Genomic DNA, 22,018 nt, shown 5'->3' on the forward strand with positions numbered 1-22,018 from the left:
AAAACAACATCTGCCGATAGATCTTGATCTAAGTTCGTGCCAATATGCATTGCAAAAGTAAAAGAAGGGCCCGTTTAATGGAGCAGCCGCGAAGCATCCACCACACGAAGCCGTTTTCAATCCATTTTAATCTATATATTAGAGAAAACTGCTCGATAAGGTAACAGAGCGCGATGGCCGAGCGGTTTAAGGCGGTGATTTTAGTTACATCACCTTCTGCAACAAAATTTTTTTTAATTTTTTATTTTTTGTTTTTTATTTTTTATTTTTTTGGCATATAAAAGTATTAATGACTGCTTTAATATTCGAGAAAGAGTTGTTTTTATACGCTCTCGGGAAGGTTACAATTGGGCTATTGCCCTCGTCACGCCTCGGGGCAATAGCACAATTCTAACCTTCCCTTGAGCGTATAAAAACAACTATTTCTCTCAAAGCAGTCATTAATACTATACTATGATATAACTCTGTATAAATGAAATCTCAGGTAATATTCTTATCTATTGTTTCCCTTCCAATACCTTTGATTATGCAAATGTCCTTTTCTTTTTATCATTACTACTACCTCTCAGATTATGTAAATGTTAATATTGTATTACTTGTACTTACCAGTGGAAAACAAATTTCCTTTTTATGGACAATAAATTACATACTTATATCAAACATTTTAAATTTGTTAAACTATCATTTCTTATGCATAGTACATTGGCATACAGTGGTAATAACACCTATGATTGACCCTGTTTCTACCTGACATCTGTATATATATCAAGTCACTTTTGCATTGTAAGTGTCTTATGATGTCATATACCTGTCTAACATTTTAATTTCATTTATTAGGAGATATATAGACTATTTGCACAACCTTGGGCCCTTACTTTTTTATTTGGGCCTTTTAAAAAAAAAAACTTTAAGTTTTGGTACATACATAGCATGCATGTATACAGTGGAAAGTTCTTATAAAAAGGACATTAGGACAGTTAAATTTACCTTGTTATATCAGGATAAAAACCAAAGGATTATGAAGAGCAGGGACCGATCTTGTTATGACTGGTATGTGGTTACATCAGAGTTCGTTATAACAAGTGACACTGTACCAAAGAGCACAGACCGGCGGTTAATATTTGACAAAATATCCAGTTCATGGATATATTTCAGAGCAAAATTATCCTTTTTTTGGTTAAAATAGTCATTTCTTATCATTCAACTTTGGCAAACTTTAGTAACTAGTTTTATTTCCAGAGATATATTTCTACACTATCAATTACGAATGTGACTCTGATGCTAAAGGGGAAGTCAACCTTGATAATTAGCTGGTATTAACAATAGCAGAAAAACAAAAAAACATTTTGAAATTGTCATCAGTGAAACACAAATTAGCAACACTGACGTATATTGCAAGGTCCTCTCCAATTTGCTCTGTACAGAAAATTTCATAAACTTTCATTTTTCATATTTTTTGATAGCAGATTAAATTTGTTTCATACATGATGAGTTGTTTAAAAACATATTTGCAATAATTATATTTAGGGTGCATATATAACCAGAAATTTGCAAATGGGAGGGGACCTCGCAAGATACCTCACAGAGTTGCCAATTTGTGATTTGCTCAAACTTTCACTGACCTTTTCCTCCCATTGTTCTGCTTCTATCAAACCAAACTTAATATTAGGGTGGACTTCCCCTTCAAAACATTGCTTGATATGTCATCAGTACGTAATCCCTTCACAGTAGGCAGCCTTGTCAACCACTGTCCCGATGAGCATGGCGTTTCCATAGCGACATGCTACACTGCTGAGTCTTATCATTCCTGTATCGTCTGCAAAGACTTCTCTGATTGTTGGATTCAGTTCCTTGTCAAGTTGAATATTCAAAACCTGTAAGGCGATAATTAGAAGAGAGTAGCAATATGAAGCTCATGTTTTATTAATGAATAAAACAAATATCCTAACATTGGGAAGTCCGGTCATAATGGAGATATTTGGATCACAATCACATCATCAATGAAAAACAGCTAGAATCTTTAATTCTAATGCTGTAAATGTATGCCTCATGTGGGGGGGGGGGGGAATTAAAGTTTATATTTTATTTAGGGATAATGTTTAAATAATTTCTAGATTAACCAAAATTCAGATATCATTTGTAATTAATGGAAAGTTTTGTCCAATTTTACAATGAAAAAAAAAATCACATTGGCATTTTCATATTTACTATGATAAGATAAGATATTTATGCGTCTTTCTTTCAAATGAAAATATATATATTCTTTGCCATTAAATGGCGGTCCTTTACAAGTCAGGAGAATTTCTTGTTTTACAGTACAAGCACGCCCATGTCATGAAAATAGATTCACCTGCCCAACTCCAGTGACTTTTCCACATTGGTTAAAGAAGTGATGCGTCGCGAAACCACAGCCAATCCATAGAGACCCGTCATCCTTATCAACATCAATGTTGTCAGGAATGGTTGCAAGGGGAATGACCTGTAGAAGGATAATTACAGTGAGATACGACTGAAATAGATTGCTTTGAACTAGACTGTGAACTACATGTATTAATCCTTTGACTACTGAATTATCTCATTCCTATAGGCTTTCATGCAGGAGTCACCCAGGTCCCACAGGGAATGGGTTAATTAATACTTCACCAGAGGTGGTTCCTCTTTAACATGTCCATATAATTATTGGGATAACATACATGTATATCACTAACATTCTAATCATTAATCAGGGCCAATGGAAAGTGCTGAATGAAATAGATTATTTTTTGGTCGATCCCCCAACTCCCCCTCCTAAATGTGATACAACACAAATTTGTAGTGTCCTACTACAGTCTGTTGTATTTCTTTCTTCTTGCTTTTTCTTGTTCTAAAATGTAGTTTGCTAAACATAGGTGCAATATAAGTGCATTGCATTCTCATTATTATCATCATCATAATGAATTGGGCTGGATGGAAATGAAAATCATGAACATCAAGCTTAATTCTATTATCAACGATTAAAGGTAAGATCTTGTAACCATTATATTACTCACACACATTCAGACACTGAACATAATAAGAGCAATCTTCAGTGTAACCATATTGATATCTCACCTTTGCCTGTTCCAAACTCCCATCACTCTGGACTCTGTAGATGAACAGCTCTTGTCCAAGGGATGAAGCTGCATACAATAACCTATACAATCACAAACAATCACAAAACGAAGAGAACAAAAATGATACAAACAGATAAAAATGGATTAATTGTTAGCATGATAACCCTTATGTGATATTTCTGATAAATTTTGCAAGACTCTGTATCATATCATAGAACAGCTAAATCTCGTATTTCTTCTCAGGTACAGTGTATACAATCAGGGAGATGTGAGTTTCATCTCCCTGATACAATAATGAAAATCACTTTCTAAACATCTACAATCCAAGTAGTACCATCTGATATATCGTCTACAAAAGAGACCTTCATTATTATGAAAGAGAGCATTACACCATCAAGCAAGAGGAATATCCTGCCAATATAATGAGATCAAATCATTCATGCAATATAGAGGCATAAAACATTGCCTTTCCTGTTTGTCTGATTGGTAAATTAGTATTCCTAATCTGTCTAAGATCAAATCAATAATTATTTCTGAAAGATGTTAGCCAGAGGCTTATATTTAATATCCAAGATATATGACATCAAGTGGTGGATTGGTTTACTTTTTGTTAGGAGAGAGGTTTACACCATTAGACAGCTTCAGTCCTTTGGCAACGATCCTAGCATCATGTCCATCATAGTATGCCACACTGCCGGAGCTAAGCCGAAATACGACCTCTAGAATGTTGAAAGGTTGGGGAAGATATGCATCGTTTGTTGTGTAGAAACGATTTTCATCCACCAAAACAACATCATTGGGACTGTGTGGAACAAGGCATAACAGGATACGTATTCATATTCTATATGATTCTGTCAACAATTTATGCAATGTCCGTTTACCCTTGTTCATGTATGACATGGTAAACTATAGCATTCTTTTTGCCCTTTTTTTCCCAGACTGACTGCAAGGGAAATCCAACCCTAATAGCAAGCAACTCTAAAAGAAAGCAGGAAAATCAAAGAAGCAGACTGGTTAAAGTTTGAACAAAAAAAGAAGAAATTTATGAATTTTTGAAAGTTGTAATTCACACTTCAATTGGCTAAAAGGTCAATGTGATGTGGTGCTGGTCAACTTTCCCATTTGTTCCAACACACAAATGACTAAAATGTAATTTTTTTGAATATGTATGATTTGGGATGGTCTTTTTCTTCTAGAGAGCCTGTAATAATGTACTCTATAATTTTGAGTAGCTCCCCAAGAGTGAAGGCACTTAAGAGAAAAAGAGTAAAATTTTTGTACACAACAAACAGGAGAGTTATTTGTCGGAGAGCCACAATCCACTGACCAAATTGCCAGTTTGAGATTCGCATGGATGAAGTGATTTCATAATTAATTTATTCATAACTTTCTTAATATAGGCCTGATTTATTTCAAACTTATTTCAAACAACATACATAACATATATAACAGAGTATCGATCATCAATAAAAAACAATACGAACCAATTAGACAAAAACAAAATTATGAGAAAGAGGGGTTAACAAAACAGAGTAAATAGCCTTATAGTATAACCCCCAAATTAATGATACATATATAATTATAACAAACCAACAAACAAATAAAGTAAGGAAACAAATATGCAATATATTACATTTAACATTATAGATACCAACTTAGCATATGGGATTTATAACAGGGTTTAAATGAATTAAGTGATAGGCTGATTAACAGTGCAGGAGGGAGATTGTTAAACAATATTAAACTATGGGAAATCAAAGTTCTGACCTGTGGTGAATGATAATTAGATGAATTAGGAGTATTGTGCTGATGTATTGGTAAAAATTAAGAAAAAACTTAGACACAACTTACTCGGGTATCAGACCTTGAGAGCACAAAAAACATTAAAATTGAAATGTTAGATATATTTATATCATTCAAGATAAATTGCTAAATTGATCAAAACATTTCCTTTGTTGTCTGTTCCCCCTCCCTCAAAATATGAAAAGTGGCTCTGAAAACTACTATAAATGCCTCAAATTTCTGTGAGAAAGCCAATTTCAATTACCTGCTACATATGTGCTTCAGTCTATTGCTTAAAAGTAGATTACAGCATTTTAAATGACAGTCAGCTTAACATGTATCTAAAAATTTGCATGAATGATTTTTCTTGCACGAGTCGAACCAGTGTCCAACTTGTAAACATAAGACAGGGCAATAAAGTGACAATTCATTTTTCAACAACAGCAATAATAATAACAATAATGATGATAATAATAATAATGATTTTATGAATTACCCAGCTTAAAAACCTAATTTTGTGATGAATGTGTTCTTGTTCTCAATCTAACAAATATTTTTCATGAATGGCGTTGAAGAATATAAAATATACCCACCTCCAAATGTTCTTGTGATGTATTCTTCTTTGATGTGTCAAGGTAGGAACCTTGTTCTTGTATGAAAAGTCAAATACTTCAATCCCTATACTGTCTGGCTGCTTGTTCACGACATAAAGGGACAGTTTGGGATTATCTAAAGAGAGTGATAATGACACAAATTTCACAACTTACTATATGAGCACAAGTCCAAGATTTTGGGTCAATTAGTGTCCCATATGTAATATACACAAATCTATAACATTCATGATTTTCAATAGCCTTAATAAATATTAATATGTTCACATAGATATTATAACATCAATTACAGAGAAAACAAGTTTCCAGTTTGCAATACAGTCAACATATCGTCGCCGTTTTCACGAACCGGCACAAGCCACCGAAATCCCTTCAAAATGTAGTTTTTATTTTTTTTGCATTTTTAGCATAAGTTATCAACAATCTTTCATCTCACCAAATTTCAGCATCCAAAACGCTTTAGTTTTTGAGATATCCATGGTTACACAAATGACAAAAACGACACACGAGCCAAAAAGCACGATTCATATTTTCACGAACCGGCACGCGCCGTTATAAGTCAATGGGCTGTGCCGGTTCGTGAAAATATCTTTGGGCTTACAAGACCTAGACGACGCGACACAGGCGGTTGTGCCGGTTCGTGAAAATAAAATACGCGCTAAGACAGCGCGAGCGCTTTTGTCTTGCGCGTAAAGTTACATAGGAAAAACGACACAGTGGCTTGTGCCGGTTCGTGAAAATATTTTTGCTACGTAAACACCAAAATAATATTTTCACGAACCGGCACGAGAGTCCAAAGCTTCGTAATATTAATAGTAATTGTCATTATGCTTAACAAATGGAATGTATAGAAAATACAGAATATTTTCCTTTCATTGATATGTATTTTGTGATATAAAATTTGACATAAGGCATGTTTCTGGCGAATTCAAAACGGGCTAAACGTAAAACGCGTTTTTCTCAGAATGTACTTATTTCGTTGCGCGTTGGGCTGTGCCGGTTCGTGAAAACGGCGACGATATACAGTCACACAATTTGTCTGCACTCTGCAAACTTCTAGAAATGTATCTTATACTAAATTAACTCTTATTTTGCTTGCTTATTTCTTGATTGACTCTCCTTCTTTCGTAACTTCACTAAAACAGAGTTTTATACTTTCTTTCTTTCTGTTCTTTTTAGTTGCTTAGAAATCAACTTTCCTGTCATTTCATCCCTATCAAACCCCTGAATTGCGGTGACACTGTTTGGAGCATATGGTCCATATACTCTGTATATATATATATATATATATGGGACAAAAGTTGACTATGGCTGTTCGCATTTTGTTCTATTACTGGACTAAAGACGGTGAAGAGTTGGACTTTTCATGAAAATAATATTTCTAGAATACCTTTTGGTCCACTCTCCCAGATGTCCATTCCTATAGGTATCCAGGCTGCTTTATCGATGCCAATGATTTGGATGTTTATAGGGTCCAAATCGGGATGGTTGAAGTCAAAGAGAAAGACTTGACCCAATATTCCTTGATCAGGTTCCAACATTTTCAGGGCACCCTGGTTTGGAAAAGATATCAACTTTGATCAAACTTTCGTAATATATAGGCACAAGCTTTTGACTAATTACAGATGAACCTAGTGTACCTGTTCAAGGATAGTCTACAGAAACAGACTCTTCTTTGACACTTATACATCGGATCGAATGCCAAACGAACCTCAAGGCAAACCTATAACTTAGTCCATCTCTGGCTTTGTCAAACAAGAGAAGCTATAGGTATATAGTACAGGGTCCTTATGGAGTGCAGTAGACCATGAAGTCTTCAAAGTCTTCAAGTTCAGCTGATAATCTGTTACATGCTACAACAGCCAAGCGTTTGTGCCTCGAAACTATAGCTCAAAGGACATAAGAAAATAAACTTTTTAGGCAGGTGGCCTATTTATGCAGGTTACTGATCACGTTTCAATTCTACACAAGTGAGGGCTAATGTAGGTTTCTCTGGAATTTCAAATATATTACTTGCCATCTAGCAAGTGTAAAAGTGTACATATACCTGAAAGATTATAATAAAGAAAATGACAATAATGATTATAACACAGGTATTGACTGGTAGGGTGTGTAATATATAAGGGGGTTATATTTTCATGAGGCTCGGCATTGAGGGAAAATATAACTCCTGTGTGCTCCAAAAAGGTTATAATACCCATCCTACCACTACCAGGCAATATCTGTTATATTAGGTAGCCTTGATTACACTTTGTGATATATAACTACAAGGATAATTGCGATCTCAAGCCTCATTTGTTTCTCAAGACGTCCAGCCTTTTGTGTCAAATGCGCGTGGCTAAGAAAATACAAACGATGGGTACGCGCTAATGTGCGCAGGGTTGCTTGGATATGGTATGACGCATAAATATACTCATTTGACCGAATGGTCAATATAACATTGATAAAATTGACCGGGAGTGAAATATGCTAATTAAGTTTTGGACCAACCATGACTTTGTATCTGTACAAGCTGTCTAATATCACTATATATATATAATGCACATATATATGTATATCTCATATGCAAATAATAGAATAGTTCCGCTGATATCTTTCTGAGCTAAAATCCTAGATAAAGAGATAACTTATCAATTGAACTTTAAACTCCTCTGCAGGCACGTACACAGGGGGGGGGGGGGGGTTTGGGGAGTTAAACACCCCTCTTTGGTATTTTTCTGTGTGAACCCCCCCCCCCCCCCCTTTGTATTTTTTTTTTGTATTTTTTATTTATTAAAAAAAAAAAAAAAAAAAAAAAAAAAATTCCCATGGCTGACCTAAAAAAGGTGACCTTACCCCCCTCCCACGTAGCAAAATGTTAAATTTTCAAATTTCGAAACCAAAAAGAAGAAAAAAAAGTGTCCTCTCAACCCCCGCTTATTCAGCTGAGTCGTTGCGAAATTTTTGGCCCGATTTATAAATGTTAAAACCCCCCCCCCCCCCTTGAAAAAATCCTGCGTATGTGCCTGCTCCTCTGTATTATCTAGCTTTCTAAAATCGCTCTTTGTCTAGACAGGCTGTATATAATTTTCAATTGTATCCAGGAATAATGAGGTTGTTTTTCCATGAATTTTGTCCACTTATATTGGTCTATGACCATCTCCTTCTAGTTTTAAGAACCATAATCATAAGTTTGCAAGTATAGCCCAATAATGATTGTAATGATAGTAATTATAATAATAATCAAAATAATATACTTATGTTCTTCATATTTACTTACAGATGATATAAATGCAAGTCCATTGGAGGAAGTCACAATATCCTCAGAGCCATTTTCTTTATGGTATAAACAAATTAGAATAAAATACTAATTACAACATTAAATGAAAAGCAGAAAAATAAGATACCTGTAGTGATTATTCATTCATGCCTTTTGCATACTGGAAAACAAGAAAGCTTTTAAACTCTTTGCACTGATCTGTATGTCTTCATCACACAGTATAGTGTTGGCGGAAAGTTATTCAATTGAATAATCTAAAGTCAATCATATCAAAACCTATTGTCAAACAATCTATGAGAAATCAATTCCATAACTTCATTAAATGTCATTTATTTCACAGGTGATACTGTTGAAATGTGATATAGTAAAAGAAGAAGATGATTTAAAGAAAGCTTCATGAATCTATTTACCAATGCCTGGTAGTGCTCTGCAGATCCCAGGATGATGTGTGAAAATAGTCTTATGCAATCCCAGACTATATCTGTTTTTGAAAAACACATTGAACAAAAAGTTATCAGAACAATTAAGTCAAGATAGTTTGCTTCATCAGCTCTTCATTTCCATCAGAATCATCCCCTTTTCCAAATAATAATAAAATACGTTAATACATCTGCCTATCTATCACAATATATTCTTATATACACGTATTAAGTTCCATTAATCAGAAATGCAACAAACTTTACGGTATGATACTTGAACTAGTCTGTATAATTATACAGTAGGCCTATGTATGTTGCCACATGCATGATTGTAAAACTAAAAGGGGCGTGTCTACTTGAGAATGGGTACATCGTATAGATTTCTTCCCCGGACCTGCCCCGTCAAGTACGCATCAGCTTGATCGGTCAGGGAAACTGCGGGGTTTACCAGCGGAAAACTTTCAAGCATTTAACAGCGCACATACCAGTATCAAAAAGACAAAAGAAGAAACGAAACTCACATTATCCGGGCCACTTGGTCAATCACTACAGCAAGAATGATGTAGGTAATGATATTACGAGCTGTTAACCCCATGATAGCAATATTTTGAAGACAACCATCAGCTTCAAAGTGTACACAAGAGTCAAGACTGCAGTCACGCGAGAGGAGGTACAAGATGCGCGCGCAGATGTTCTTTCATTCACCGGCGAATGAGAAGCGGCTGCGTGTATCTACTGCCAAAGTGAGCTGAGATAATATCTGAGTGACCGGTATCTTCACATGGCAACAACATGGCTATTTACACATGGAACGTATGCTTACTTCTCCTCCAGTTGTCTTTGACTGTATTAGCAGGGTAACTATTATTCAATTTTATTGACAAATTTAGAAAATGATATGTTAGAAAAGTGTTAAAAGGGCAAGACAAGTGCTAAATGAAGCCTCCGCGGTCCCACACGTTGACAATTCTGTATGTATGCTAGTGAGTAGTGTCTACTTTGCTTGGCGCGATGCATGGCGTGAATGATTTCCGCTGTTGAGCATGTTGAGTGAGCTATGCTGTGTCCTCGTTCCGTTTGACGTCTACAAGTACATTGATTAATGAAATGAAATGAAGGATATGAAAACAAATTTGATTAATTCTTAAAGTAGATGGTCCAAAAATCTGAAAGAAGGGCGTACTTTTTCATTACCGGTATTTTTATTTGAGCCAAGCTTGGCTCAATTTGGGAGACGGTATTTGGGAGATAGTTTCCTTTTATTTACATTTGCGGCAAATCGGCCAAGGTAATTGATTTGCCGCAAATGTAAATAAAAGGAAATTGGTATCTCAAGTGGGAGACTGTCTCCCAAATACTCAGAGCTAGACCCTACCAAGTGTCACGCATTAGGCGTGACATCATGCATTTCGAGGGTCTGAAAACGCTCTCACGCACGACGTGCGCGCTAGATTTTTTAAAAATGCTATACCTTATACGTTTGTTATACTCTCATACGCGCGCCGAATCATGAAAATGTCACGCATTGCGGATCTTTGAACTTAGCGTCTCTGAATACTAGCAAAAATCGTAACGAAAGTCTCTGATATAATAAAGGCGATATTTAGCAGTAGGGGCACTGGTCTGAGAATGAGGATCGTCCTCATAAACAAGGATATCCTCATAAACGAGGACAAAATGCGTCCTCAAAAATAAGGGTTGTCTGCATTTTCAAGGACGTTTTTTTTCATTGGCGCTCTGGGGGTTTCATGTTACAGAACCGTCCGCTGGCGTTGCCAAAAATGGATTCCCCGGGGGAAAATAACCCTAGTTCACTGTCTACTTTTATGGGTTGTGCGTCTTCCCAAGGATTTATTGCTTAAAATGTGAATGTCTCTGTACAATGTCAATGTAAAATGCATCAAGAAAATCATTGCAGAATCCTTTTTTGCATCGCCAATGTGCCGATCAAAAATGTGAAACGTCTGCAAAAATGCAGACGGTCCTTATTTTTGAGGACGCATCGGTCTGTGTTTACGAAGACGATCCTTGTTTATGAAGACGATCCTTATTCTCGGACCACCGCCCCTACTGTTTAGAGACGGTCTCCTAAATAGGAAATAGTCTCCCGTATTGGATGTGTGCCTCTACTGAGAGTTTGTCTATAGTATAGTTATAGTATATTACTGCAAGAGGGGTAGGGGAGGCGAAGCGTTGACGTCTTTGTAAGACTTTGATACATCATGCTATCCAAGCATCATTGTGACTGCAGTGGCAAAACTCTCCAGTGACTGGTAGTGGTATTGTTTTATTCTAACAGTTTTTTTTTTATAGTTGGTCCATGTGACAATACCAATTTTGACAGAGAAAACAACAGATTTGTAAAAAAATTGATATTGTTTGCAGGAGAGACTTTTACAAAATCCTGGGAGTTCCTCGAGATGCGACTACTAACCAAATCAAGAAGGCATACAGGAAACTAGCCATGCAATATCATCCTGATAAAAATATAGATGATCCGGAAGCTAGTGAGAAATTTCAGGATCTTGGTGCTGCTTATGAGGTAGGTTACTTTGGTTGACTTGGCCCTTCTAATCAAGAGCAAAATTAATTATCATCTGGATGTGAAATTCCAAAATGATCTAACAAGCAAATTAAGGGGGATCCTGACCCCAAGGATGCCTTCCTCCAAAAAAAAAATGTTAATGTTAATAAAAAGATAAAATGTTTATAGCGATAATAATTATAGACTATTCAAGTATGAAATTGAAAAGAAAAAGAATAGCAAACAAAATAAAATAGATAAGTAGAATATGTAAACCAAATTTAAAAATCTGTCCTTGCATTGATATAATTTCTTCTAAGTTTCCTGAATTTCCTGAATGTAAAATTGTAGAATGTAGAAAGGTGAAAATGGTCAGCTTGCCACCTTTTTTTCTTCCTGAATAACTTTTGGTTTTGTTTTAGAATTAAATAGTCTTTCCATCAATACGTGGTGCATGATACACGTACAAGTTCGCCTTGTATGTCAGGTTATCAAGCAAATGGCTGCGTCAATATCCTGCTATAGGGCATTAAATGATGATGTTGTACACTTTCGTAAAGAATAAAAGGCAGGAATATAATTTTTCACTCAGCTTGCCTACACTTATTGTTTGGCGTTAGGTTTCCTTTAACTACACTCGTCAAAAAGGAAAGTCAACAGTATTTATATTTAAGATTTTTAAATAAATATTTGATATTACCTTATCCTTCATGTATCAAAGTAAAAAATAAATTGAACTTCTTTGAGATGATATGCAATTAGAATCCTCCCATTCACGCATGTGTGAGCATATCCATTTAACAATAAAAATGAGTTTCTGAAAGAAAATTGCAAAATGTGTCATTTGGCCCGCATTCAAATATTGATGAGCATTGGAGGTATCCTATGACTCGTCCATGATCTTTGGTAGAAAGGAGAGGCATCTTCAGCATGCTTGTCAAAACCCTGCTTTCCTGAGACCACTGTTGGCATCCAGAGCTTAATCCTCATAATTATTTATCATTCTTTGTTTTCATTGTTGGAACAATAATGTCTCATAGATGTACATGTTTAATAACAATTGAATGGCTACTTGCTCTATTTTTTTTGGCAATATTCATAATCAGATCTTTGAACACTTAAATGAAAGTTTCCATTCAAGCATGAAAGTTCAAAACTTGATCTCAATTGATATTGGAAGAGCCACAATTTTCCTTTAATTTTATATATATTTTATTATATTTTATCAACGGTTCATATGAAAATATTGAACAATAAAGAATGTCCTCTTTCTTTTTCCTTCTTTTTTTTTGCCGTCAGAATGTATTATTATTAGTAGCGTTCTTGAACTATGGTTGATCACATGCATGTCTAATGAATATTACACTTTATTCCTGCTCTTATATTTGTGCTTTTGCTGTTTGCAGGTTCTCTCTGATGAGGATCAGAGGAAGACCTATGATGCACGAGGTGAAGAAGGTTTGAAGGATATGGGTCATGGACATCATGGTGATCCATTCTCAAGGTGAGAGAAACATTTAGTTGCTCCAAGTTAAATCAGACAAATTAAAGAAGAGTATAAGTTAAATTTGATGAAAACCAGAAAATACATCACACAGTATGGAATTTTTGAAAGTTCACCATTTCCTTGACAAGGACACCAAATACTGCCTAAATATTTGAGTCTTTAATGATATGTTGAGACAAACAAAAGATTTTGTATATTTTATTAGGAAAATTGATTTTTGCCTGTGAGAATATTATGGTTTACACAAGGTGCCAGACATTTTGCTTCAATACTTTTAACTTTACCTTTCATCTTGTAAAAGTATTGGCACAGCATATTAATATCACATGTGACCAAATTTACACACCTTTCCTGTTTTTGAAAATCAAGGAATTAATACTGTCAAAATTTTAAATATTTACAGAATTAATAAATCATTGACCTGTTACTGCTTGTTCTACAGATGTATAGTTTCTTTGAAGACTTAAATTTCGCTTTCAATAATTTCATAGGCTGCATGATCTTTTTACGAAAATGAAAACAAAGTCAGAAAAAAGTGACTCGTATTTCATCCATATGCAGAACCTGCAGCTATCTCAATATTGGGAGTTTTATGTACAGCAATTTTTTATTTTATTTATTCATTTATTTTTTTCCTTATTTAAAAAAATCTCTCCCATAAAGCTTTTGAGCATTTCTAAAAGAATTAAAATGTTATTTTTTGTATTATTTATTGATGCACAGTTTCTTTGGAGACTTCAATTTTGCTTTTGGTGGTAATGGCGGACAGAGGAGAGGTCAGGATATACCAAGGGGTGATGACATCACAGTTGACCTTGATGTGACCTTGGAAGAACTCTACTCAGGAAACTTTGTTGAGGTAAACTCAAAGTGGCCGGGCTTGACCTACAAACTTTTACTTTAGACATTTGTATTTCATTCTTGTAACAGGCAGGGTTATGATCTCTTGACATTTAAAAGGAAAAGATAAATTATTATCAATTGATATGGTTAGCTCAAAGTGGACAGCATGACATCACCTACAAACTTCACTCTAAATAAATTTTATGGATAAGTCCAAAATATTTGGTCTTTGTGTTGCACATGTTACCAATTTTTATAGAGTCCTTCACGTAATGAATAAGTCTTTTTTATGCTCTTTTCTGAGGATGCTAGTTTCAAACCCAGCAATGGTGTAATATTAATGGCACGGGGGTGCCTGTTACATGTATATACCTATATCTATATACATACTCTCTTTGTTTCATCTTTCAAGGTTGTAAGATACAAGCCTGTAGCAACAGAAGCACCTGGTACAAGGAAATGTAACTGTCGTCAAGAGATGCAGACTGTCCAGCTCGGTCCAGGCAGATTCCAAATGACACAAAAAGAAGTCTGTGATGCATGCCCCAATGTCAAGTGAGTCAATTTCAGTAGAATTCAAACCTCAGTTCATTTCTTTCGTGTCTCCTTAGATCAAGATTAATGTACAGTTCCCAAATTAGATTAAATTAAATTAAGTTCTTCCATCGCCCGATAGCTGCGATGGCCGTCTCATTTACATGGGGACACACGCCTCGGTGATATATGAGTTAGACAGGAATAAATTTGCTGGATTTACAAAGCAGCTGAGAAATCGTGATAAGATTGATGAATATAGGCAGTTATCAATGCATGAGCAGTCCAGATCAGAATCATCAAAAAATGCACAGAAACCATCCAAATTGGTTTGATGAAAGGGTTCTACCAGACAGTGATAATTTCATAAAGAATTAAACTGTCAAATATTTTAAGATAAAGTTTGTTATTTGAATTGAAAATGAAGAACAGTGTAACCAAGAAAGATAATCCTGTGTGAAACATTCTTTAGGAAAAATAAATAAATAAAGGAGTTACAAGATAGTTAATGCCACATTTTCATCCTGTATTTACTATCCACAGATACAGTATTTAGAATGGTACCTCCATCATGCATTTGTGATGATTGTTCTTGCTTTATCGGGAGATGTTTCTGTCTGGAAGGGCCATAAAGCTTTTTGGGAGTTTAAGCCCCCAGTTGTACAGTAAAAATTGTTGATTTTTCGGGATATTTATTTTGTCTTTTCCTTTTTTTTATAACTTTCTCTTTCTCTTTCATTTCTCTTTTTTCTTTCTTCACTTTTGCTCTCTCACTCTCCCCCCCCCCCCCCCCTCTCTCTCTCTCTCTCTCTCTCATCTCGCCTACCCTTTCTCTCCATCACTAGATTTGTAAGTGAAGAGAAGCTTCTAGAAATTGAGATTGAACCTGGGATGCGCGATGGCCAAGAATACCCATTTGTAGCAGAAGGTGAGATATTATATAACAAGGATTCTCGGTACAGAATTTCTTATCTTTGGTCTTAATCAAAAGAAATGTGGATTTGTTTCATGTGAGGGGGTGATTGGTCAGGACAAGAGCAAATTTCAGGTTTGCAAGTATGCATTTTCATCTTTATTGGTCCAAACTGAGATGAATGTGGCTGTATGGCATCATGGAGAGTTAGTTCGGGATGACCACCAAAAAAAAATTGGGTGTTGGAAGTATGCATGGATGTATGGGTCCTTTGTGGATGTTCCCATTTCAGGAAGATCTTGGCTTTGACATAGTGTTATTGAAGTCCCCATGTTGGATATTTAAACCAGGGGTGTTATGTACTGCCAAGAACACATACAAATTCAGATAAGTTTATTATACTGATCTATCAGCTTGAGAATATCCTTTTTGCATCTATCAGAAGAAACTGTTAAGTTGAATACAATAGGTGGAACCCCCCCCCCCCCCCCTTCTCGCTATTTGGGGTTGAGCTAATAGTGCAAAATGATTGACCATGTAAAAATAAAATTTACATATTTCATATTGCACTGAAATTTTAAATAGTCAGTGTAGTGATAATTTCAATGTGTACCCCAATTGTAAAACAGCCCTTAGAAGTATTGTATATTCATTTCTTTTCTTTCCATTTTCCTTTTCTTGTTCTTAGGTGAACCCCATATTGACGGAGAGCCTGGGGATCTCCGATTTCAAATAATTGCTTTAAAGTAAGTAACCTTTCCAATGTTATGTTTCTGTAAGGTGTATCAAGTCATGAAGATGAAAACCTATTTTCATAGGCACCTCTGTGAAAGCTTGTACTATTGCTCGTTCATCTTGATAAAAATTTCTCTCGAAAACTGGCATTTCTAAGCTTTCATCTCATATCATGGAATATCAAAATGAAGAACTATTTGGATCATCTTCAGAAGAGAGGTCACTAAATTCAATTTCAAGGGGGATCAGTTTAATTGATCAGATGAAATAGGAAGTTACAATTGGCAAGACTATTTATTATTGGAATATAACTGGATACTTGGATGCACCACAGTCAATCCTATGAATGAGATTGGTATACACTGGTTTAATCGGGAATTGATGTGCCTTCAATCTTTGATTTCCATTCTATATACATGACGTACAACTTAAGTACATACAGGTAAGGGTCATTCTTTGCAGAGGAATTTGAGTTTCTTTCGAAGTGGATTGGCGCCAACATGAAAGGAACCTATATAGGGAATCCGGGGGGGGGGGGGGGGGGGGGGGGTAATATACTTATTTACATACATTAATTAGAATTACCAAGAACAGATTTTCTTACAGTTTTGTTTTGTTATGTTTATTCCCATTCAGGCATGCTATCTTTGAAAGGAAAGGGGATGATCTTTACACCAACATAACAATATCATTAGTGGATGCTCTCACTGGTTTTGAGATGGATATCAAACATTTAGATGGTCATAAAGTAAGTATGAACTATTGATATCATGCAGAAGGTCATGTATAATGCTGCTCTTAAAACACAACCTTTTGTTGCTTTGAGTTATGTAGATCAGAGTCCCCTATATTATCAGAGTTTGGCCGATTTGGCTCTAGTTGGACAAAATATGGCCATTGTTGCTTTGTTAGGCAAATACAAAACAATAATCTATATACACATATATATATATATATATGCCATATTGAGTTCAACTGAAACCAAGTTGGCTAACTCGGTGTATAGATTAGACGGCTCTGATGTAGAAAAGTAAAGTATGTCTTTTAAATTTGTATTAAATAAAGTGATTTGACTATTACTTTAATGTCCTTCAAGCAAATGCTTTCTACTGGTATTTTGGTACTTAATTATTTGTTCCAGAATGAATTACTACTGGAGAGAAACCTGCTTTTAAAGACTAAGTGGAATTATATTAAGTATGACTCGCTTGTTTGTTTAAAATCTTCCAGTCAAGAAATGGAATTATAAACAAGTCATTCACTACCCTATTTGAAATCATGAATTTGGTCTTACTTTTTTCTTTTTGTCTCCAGGTTCATATAATGCGAGATAAAGTGACATGGCCAGGTGCTAAGATGAGGAAGAAAGGAGAAGGCATGCCTAACTATGATAACAACAATGTCAAAGGAACTCTTATTGTCACATTTGATGTTGATTTTCCCAAAGGAGATATGACACAAGAACAAAAAGACAGTAAGTTAGATTGTCTTTAAGTTCTTTTACAGACCATACCCACTGTCTTGTTCATTTTCATTACCTTCATGATGAGTTCCTCCTTCTTTTTTTCTATTTCTTTTAAATCAATTTTATTTTGCTTACCTCTCTATTTTATCGATCAATACTTCATTTTTGATATCACTACTCTAACTTTTCATTCACCTGTTTAGAATAATTGTATCTAAACAGTCAGAATGCAAACTGCAGATATCGTATGTTGCTAGGTAGGGCAACCATTATGTTTGTCCTACCTAGCAACATATAATGTATGCAATTATTTTCAACAAGGCACTTCACAGAGATGTATGCATCAAATTTGGTTACATTACAAAAATAGCCTATTAGTATATATCTCATCATTGTATTAGTTAATATAGCCCTACTATTGATCAGACCAAATATGAAATTAAATGAATTTAATGTTAATTTTTGTTATAAGCTTCAGAATACTTGGTAGCTTATATGACATCAATTGACCAAATTACATGGATCTTGGACGTGCCCGGTAATAAGTACTCTAACGTTCTACCAAATAACCTTAGTTTGAAGGATGCACAGAGTCACTGAGTGCATTTGAAATCATATGGGCTCACATAGGCAATGTATATGATTCAAACCAGTTACAAGATTTCAAGAGACTGACCTAGATTAAGGATTACCAAGTCATTATTGAAGTATAATTTTGTTATGTACATACATGAATATGTTCCATATAACACACTTGAAATGAAATCACATCAATTTGCTACAAACTCTCCAACGATACATACATATTTTGATGGACTTTGCACGTGGTCTCGCGATTGAAATACATTGTGTCACTAATTTGATGCTTTATTTTCCTATTTCTGTTTATCTACAGGTCTACAATCTTTACTCAAGCAAACGTCAGCACAAACTGTTTATAATGGACTTCAAGGATTTTAGACACACCAAATATTACTTTGTAGATATCATCAGAAAAAAGAGCTACAATTTTTTTATCTGTAGGTGTTAGATATTAATGGTATATTTGAGGTATATATTGATGAATCTGTCTCTTAAGTGTATTTGTCCAGAGAGAGAGAGAGGGAGAAAGAGAGAGTGAGAGGGAGAGAGAGAGAGAGAGAGAGAGAAATTGAGAGAGAGAAATTGAGAGAGAGAAATTGAGAGAGAGAAAGACAGAGAAAGAAAGAGAGAGAGAGAGAGAGAGAGAGGGAAGGAATCAATATTTTGTTCATTAGTTTTGTTTTTAGGTAAGCAGTGAAATTTATAAACTTGTAACCAGATTTTTCTAGCCTCTATCTAAAATTTCAGGCTTGCAATGAAATTTCACGTTGTTATACTCAGCAAATCTTGTTTATTTTCTTAAACTTCCCTAATAATAATAATAATAGCTCGTTCTTATATAGCGCTTCATCTTGAAGCTTTGTGCATAATATTGATTACAGCCTAAGGTGCACAAAAGTAGATTTCCTGTGTTATAATTCTGGGTGACATGAAGGTAGTAAAGTAAACATTTTCGGAAACGAAAAGCATTGATTTTTATTTAATTTTAATCTGGGCCTTGAATATCATCTTGTGTTAGGGCTTGTTTGCCAAATAATGACAATACCACCGCTAGAAATCGAGCATGTGTTTCATTGATAAGTGCATGTTCACTTGGATAGAATAATGACAATTATAATGATTATATTGAACAATTGTATTAATGAAAGGGTTCTGTCTAGACAGACCCTTAATTGGTTTGTCCACATAGCATTTTAAACTATTTAACAAAATTAGTCAGCCATTTTGGGCACAAGATTATGTAGAGCACCTGGAATACAGAAATGTTTTTACTGAATTTATGACCCTGGTCAAGATTTAGGTGATAATAATGCTGAGAGAGATTTGCCTTCTTTGCACCATAGTCTTATCAAGTTTGTGTTCATCTTGTTAACACTATGGCTATAACACTGTATGATTTATCTTCATCGTTTTATCCTCTTCTGATCACGTAGTGCAAATGTTCTGAAACATTTTGTCAGAAGGGGAAATTTAGCATAAGTTGGATTGGTCTTGCAGTTGAAAATGCAGTACTGAAAAATAATTTCATCTTGTTCAGTTTATGATAAAGTAACATTGATTTATTTATTTGTTCGTATGAATATCTACAACCATATGTTCAATATCACTTAACTCTACTGTAAAGTGATTATGCATACCTCTATATCATCTGCAGGATGGTGCATATGTTCTCCTATGCACTAAAGCTCTTAATATATACCGGGTATTTATTTTCGCTGTTATGTATGGGTATAGTATAGCGTGGCATAGTTTGGTGTAGTCTGGCTATAGAAGCACATCTTAGCTGCAAACTTGATTCTTCTAAGGTTTAAACATTCCATGAATTGTAATATGTTATGGGATTTAGATATCTGTATAATTTTAGTCAGGTACACATACAACGCAAAACGGCAGTAAAAGTAATAATTATACAATATAAATTGTTGTACAGTAGAACTGTTCTGTGTGTATACATTTACCATGGTAGTTTAGCAATACACAAATAGATTAGGAATGGCACTTCACAATAACTAAACATATTAGGGACACATTGTTTATCTTGCAATGTCAACGATAATACTGATATTATACCTGGGAAGGCCAGAATTCATTTCCACAAATGATGGTCCTTCATAGTTAGACGTTTTGTGTACCGTACGTACAACCAGAAACGTCCACATGCAGGAAATGTTCACAAATTTCTTGAGGGGTTCAGACTAGAAACAGTTTCAGACCACAAAATAATTGAATCGCAAGTGACACGAAACTCAATTGTTGCAATTAGCGGAAGTATTCTTGCTGTGGAAATGGCCGTCCATGACACTTTATGAAAGGTTCTCATCAAGAAAGTTCTGGTTCATTACATTACTTTGATAAGTTTGTACATTCAGTCCTAGGTACTTAATTACAGCTAGATGAGATTTGATTGAATTTAAACAAAAAGTGAATAATGTCATACCTCCAACGCTACTCCTCAATGTTATTGGTTACATTAATATCATTTTCAGCTCAATGTTCTTTTTGTGTACAGCATGTTCTGTCCTGTATATCAGTAAATGTGATATATGTCTTTTGCATTATTGCCTTCAATGACTGCATCTTAAAACGCTACATCATCAGAAATTGTTCCTTGCAATTATCACAAAGTGCCTTTAAACACAAGTTATGAATGTAAAATTGTCGCATTTTGAACATGGTTTTGAAAGATATCACAATCATTATGACATGACGTGCTATGATGTACAAATATTTATGTCGGGTGGTAGTTAGTGTATGTATGGTGATGTATCAAAAGATTCATGCCCTATTGTGTTCTATGTGTAGCACATGTCTTATCTGATGGGTTTTACAAGTTGAAATGCAGAAACATCACATTTTTCACACTTATCTACACACAAGGCATTTCACAAGTCATTTTTGTAGTATTAGGGAACCAATTAACTTATTGTGCTGCGCTGTCATTGTATTACCAGATTAAAAGGACACTACATACTTATTCAGGGGATATTAACGATGCATGTAGATTTTGAGGTATCAAACAGTAATGAATCACCTGTCCCTATATGCGCTTTCTTACTTTCTCATTTCCTGTTCACTCGTTTATTAGCACATGTCTGCCCATTTGAAAAAAAGAAATGTTTTTACTGATAATGTCTTCTTCATTAAATTATACCAAATTTGATGTCAAAAACAGAATAAGGTCGGCCATGAATGCATCAATTACAGAGATTTGTTAGTCAATTTTGTTGACATTATTAAACGAGTGTGCTGAGGATGCAATGTTGACAGCATAATGGATACTTTAATAAGTGTAGAGTAGAACCCTTTCGCGTATGTCATTTTCAACTTTCAGCTCTGGTTTTTAGGTACAGTGTGTGGATTACCTTTGAATACCGGTAATGAGTTAATTGATTTGAGTACATGTGTGGGGCATTGTTGTTGATTATGACAAGAGCTTCATGTGTAATGGACATGTGAAGTCTTATTTTTAGCATCATTTGTATATTGGAAATTTCGATATGTCACTTTGTTATTATAAAGATTATTTGTCTGAATAAGAATTCCAAACAAATGTTGGCTTCAACTGAGATTGAGTCATGAAGTTTAAGTCCAAATCAACGTCATGCATCATACCAGAGACCCGTTTCACAAAGCCTTTTTCAAAGACAAATGACAAAAATCAGTGAAAAATCTGCTGATAACCAATCAGAAGCAAGGATTTTACTAGCTTATAACAACAAATGTTATTTGTCACTGATAACAAGTTTTGTGAA

At 34.9% G+C, this 22,018-nt stretch overlaps 2 protein-coding genes across 4 annotated transcripts; one reads left to right on the plus strand and one right to left on the minus strand.

Moving 5' to 3' along the window:
• Positions 1–1,595: 1,595 nt before the first annotated feature.
• Positions 1,596–9,853, minus strand: LOC589937 (serum paraoxonase/arylesterase 2). Of its 3 annotated transcripts, XM_030973965.1 has the most exons (9): positions 9,685–9,853; positions 9,155–9,225; positions 8,745–8,800; positions 6,876–7,038; positions 5,468–5,603; positions 3,697–3,894; positions 3,091–3,172; positions 2,351–2,479; positions 1,596–1,874 (listed from the first exon to the last, which is right to left on the minus strand). In XM_030973965.1, the coding sequence occupies exons 1-9, from the start codon at positions 9,756–9,758 to the stop codon at positions 1,707–1,709; spliced, it is 1,077 nt and encodes a 358-aa protein (XP_030829825.1). In that variant the 5' UTR covers positions 9,759–9,853; the 3' UTR covers positions 1,596–1,706. The 3 variants fall into 3 exon arrangements, with proteins under 3 accessions (XP_030829825.1, XP_030829826.1, XP_030829827.1); XM_030973966.1 differs by lacking the exon at positions 8,745–8,800 and having other exon boundaries at positions 9,685–9,701; XM_030973967.1 differs by lacking the exons at positions 8,745–8,800; positions 9,155–9,225 and having other exon boundaries at positions 9,685–9,781.
• A 17-nt stretch (positions 9,854–9,870) lies between these two features.
• On the plus strand, positions 9,871–21,181 carry LOC588440 (dnaJ homolog subfamily B member 11). The gene is made up of 10 exons (XM_011684833.2): positions 9,871–10,020; positions 11,549–11,705; positions 13,094–13,191; positions 13,918–14,053; positions 14,450–14,592; positions 15,417–15,499; positions 16,173–16,230; positions 16,856–16,967; positions 17,534–17,693; positions 18,580–21,181. The coding sequence occupies exons 1-10, from the start codon at positions 9,956–9,958 to the stop codon at positions 18,642–18,644; spliced, it is 1,077 nt and encodes a 358-aa protein (XP_011683135.1). The 5' UTR covers positions 9,871–9,955; the 3' UTR covers positions 18,645–21,181.
• Positions 21,182–22,018: the final 837 nt, after the last annotated feature.

The sequence above is a fragment of the Strongylocentrotus purpuratus genome, unplaced genomic scaffold (assembly GCF_000002235.5).
Source record: "Strongylocentrotus purpuratus isolate Spur 01 unplaced genomic scaffold, Spur_5.0 spur5_scaffold_7, whole genome shotgun sequence".
Lineage (NCBI taxonomy): Eukaryota > Metazoa > Echinodermata > Echinoidea > Camarodonta > Strongylocentrotidae > Strongylocentrotus > Strongylocentrotus purpuratus.